Below are 3494 nucleotides of genomic sequence, written 5' to 3' on the forward strand. Positions count from 1 at the left end.
GCCCCGGTCAACTGTAAGTGCTGTTATTGTGAAGTGGAAACATCTAGGAGCAACAACGACTCAGCCGCGAAGTGGTAGGCCACACAAGCTCACAGAATGGGACCGCCTAGTGCTGAAGCGAGTAGTGTGTAAAAATAGTCTGTCCTCGGTTGCAACACTCACTACCGAGTTCCAAACTGCCTCTGGAAGCAATGTCAACACAATAACTGTTCGTCGGGAGCTTCATGAAATGGGTTTCCATGGCAGCCATGCGCAATGCCAAGCGTCGGCTGGAGTGGTGTAAAGCTCGCCGCCATTGGACTCTGGAGCAGTTCTCTGGAGTGATGAATCATGCCTCACCATCTGGCAGTACGACGGACGAATCTGGGTTTGGCGGATGCCAGGAGAACGCTACCTGCCCGAATGCATAGTGCCAACTGTAAAGTTTGGTGGAGGAGGAATAATGGTCTGGGGCTGTTTTTCATGGTTCAGGCCATGCCCCTTAGTTACAGCATGCAATGACATTCTAGACGATTCTGCGCTTCCAAGTTTGTGGCAACAGTTTGGGGAAGTTTCAGCATCACAATGCCCCTGTGCACAAGCGAGGTACATACAGAAAAGGTTTGTCGAGATCAGTGTGGAAGAACTTGACCTGCACAGAGTCCTAACATCAACCCCATCGAACACCTTTGGGATGAATTGGAACGCCGATTGCGAGCCAGGCCTAATCACCCAACATCAGTGCACGACCTCACTAATGCTCTTGTGACTGAATGGAAGCAAGTCCCGCAGCAATGTTCCAACATCTAATGGGATGCCTTCCCAGAAGAGTGGAGGCTGTTATAGCAGCAAAGGGGGGACCAACTCCATATTAATGCCCATGATTTTGGAATGAGATGTTCGACGAGCAGGTGTCCACATACTTTTGGTCATGCAGTGTACATCATACTGAAGCATATGTCTCATACAAAAACCACATCTATGTATAAAATCATGTTCAACACCTTTGAAAAATGTCATACTCTTTCAAATGTAATGCATACACTCTCTCTCTCCCCCCCCCCCCCCCTCTCTCTCTCTTTCTATCTCTCTTGGTAATGCTTGTAGGTGTTATGAAACTGAAGTACAAACTGCTAACATATCACTGCATTTACATATTCATGCCAAGCGGCTGGGAAGCAGGTGGTGACGTCTGATCTCTATTCTCCAGGTTTGGGACATTGTGGTCACATCACAGATTGGCCCTCCTTCCGGTAGTAGGCTACTGTAGAACACAACAACAATCAGGATCAAAGGATAATTTGCACATCAAGTTATAGAGGCGACATCAAAGACCCCCTGATCCATAAAAGCGTTGTAGTGCTGAATAAAAACTGAATCATAGAGACTCGCATCCTGTATTGTCTGAGTCACATGTAATTGCAACCATGCTACATTCAACGTCGAGATCAAGAGAGTACAAAAAGTGAGTCACTCAAACGTGCAGGTGTTTTTTGACCTGTGTCATATTCGATTGTCCACCACATGATCTAGAAGTTGGGCTGTGTAGGGCTGCAGGCTCAGGGAACAGAAGGTTGAGGAGGTGACCAGCTAAGAGACCAGACCAGACATTGACTGTAAATTAACTGTTCCTTTCAGACAGTTCTATGTGAATACAGGGGACACCAAGCAAACATCTAACTCCAGTTATAAATCTTCTATTCATGCACGTTATCATTCATAGTCTCATTCTGTGTCAGTCAGAGTACTGTTCTGTATCTCCAGGACAGACCTAGAGGCCATGGAGAAGCTTCCCCAGAGGGATCTCTCTCTCCCCCAGCAGAGTGTCTCTCTTCAGGCTGGTGCCCTTATTCACCACCTTGATTTTCACTGCTAGGTTCTTCACCTGCACTGAAGTCACAGAGTCAAAGAAGAAGTCCTCGTTGAACACAGGATTTCGGCTGTTCTTTATGATAGTGCTCCGTTGTTTCTGCAGCTTGCCAGGGTTGAGGTACAGCGACACGCAACAGTTGATGCTCTTGATGTCGTACATCTTGTCGTAAAGCTCTTCGGCAGCCAGAATGCGGATGCGCAGGCGGGCCGTGCCGGCATCGTAGTCGGCGCTGAGCCTCACCCTGCCACCCTTGTGCAGGTTGACGGTGTGCTCCCGGTCCGATGGCCCACCGGCGTGGAGGGATGAGGAGTGGAGCCTCCGCAGCGCATTGGGACTGGGCTCGGCCGAGCTGCACTCGTCTGTGGACAAGGAGCTGTGGCGGGCAAACGTCCTCTTGGCTTTCACCACCTTGGCCTGCGTCTCATGGGTGAAAACTTTTAGCAGCGAGGCAGAGCGGGAGAGCAGTGGGGAGTTGAAGGGAGAGGACTCAGCCGAGGAACAGGTATCACTCTCCCCTCCGCTAAAGTAGCGGTACGGGTTGTGAGAGGCGTTGAAGTCAGGGGGGTTGAGGTGGTTGCCCTCGCTGACGCTGCTCTTCCCCTTCCTCTGGGAGTTCGGGGAGGTCAGGGGGCTGGTCTGGTCACAGTGGAACAGGGACTCCTTGCGGCGGGTGTGGGGGCTCTCCATCAGAGTGGCAAAACCATAGGAGGTCTGGGTCTTGGGGACGTAGGGCAGTGACATAGCGGTCTGAGACTGAGGGTCAGCGTTTGTGTCCCCTGCCACCACGTCATCAGCGCTCTCTATCTGGATAATGTGACGGTTGGCGGCCCTCAACAGGTTCTTGGTGTCCCCAGCCAGCTTGGCGACCAGACGTGGGCTGCGAGGGCTGCTGATCTTCTTACTGCCAATGGTCTGCTCAGAGGCCGAGGGCCGCAGCCCCTCCTTGGGCTTGACGACGTCCAAGGTCTCAGGCTCCGGGGGGCAGCAGACCAGCTTGGGGGGAATGAAGAAATCAGGGATTTTATCAGGGGTGAGGACGTTGCTGTAGGCTGGAGTATTGCCCTCCTTGTCCCCATTCTCCCCCCGCCGGAGAACAGTGGTCTCTACTGACCCACGGATCTTGTCCAGAACCCACATTATCCCACTGGGCTTCACCAGGTGGGATACAGGGGTGTTTCTCTGTCTGCAGGCAAAAGCACAAACATGGCAGCAGTTATGAAATACATGAATTAACAACTGAGTAAATCACATTGCAACTGTTGCTATATCTGTGTAAGAAATGATTAACTGAATCTAAAAACGATAAAACCAATGAAATGGACCCCAATATGTCAAGTGTATACTTAAGCAATAAGGCCCGAGGGGGGTGTTATATATGGCCAATATTATAAACTGGGTGGTTCGAGCCCTGAATGCTGATTGGCTGACAGCCGTGGTATATCAGACCGTATAACAAGGGTATGACAAATCAATTATTTTTTACTGCTCTAATTAAGTTGGTAACCAGTTTATAATAGCAATAAGGCACCTCGGGGGTTTGTGGTATATGGCTAATATACCACGGCTAATGGCTGTATCCAGGCACTCCGCGATGCAACGTGCCTAAGAACAGCCCTTAGCCATGGTATATTGTCTATATACC

The 3494-nt window shown here is 50.3% G+C and overlaps 1 protein-coding gene across 1 annotated transcript; it reads right to left on the reverse strand.

Moving 5' to 3' along the window:
- Positions 1–1750: 1750 nt before the first annotated feature.
- Positions 1751–2989, reverse strand: LOC311148997 (C2 calcium-dependent domain-containing protein 4C-like; the record flags this gene model as incomplete). The annotated part of the gene is made up of 1 exon (XM_084186054.1): positions 1751–2989. One exon carries the CDS (start codon positions 2987–2989, stop codon positions 1751–1753), a length of 1239 nt encoding a protein of 412 aa, XP_084042180.1.
- Positions 2990–3494: the final 505 nt, after the last annotated feature.

The sequence above is a fragment of the Coregonus lavaretus genome (assembly GCF_964263955.1).
Source record: "Coregonus lavaretus genome assembly, chromosome: 21".
NCBI lineage: Eukaryota > Metazoa > Chordata > Actinopteri > Salmoniformes > Salmonidae > Coregonus > Coregonus lavaretus.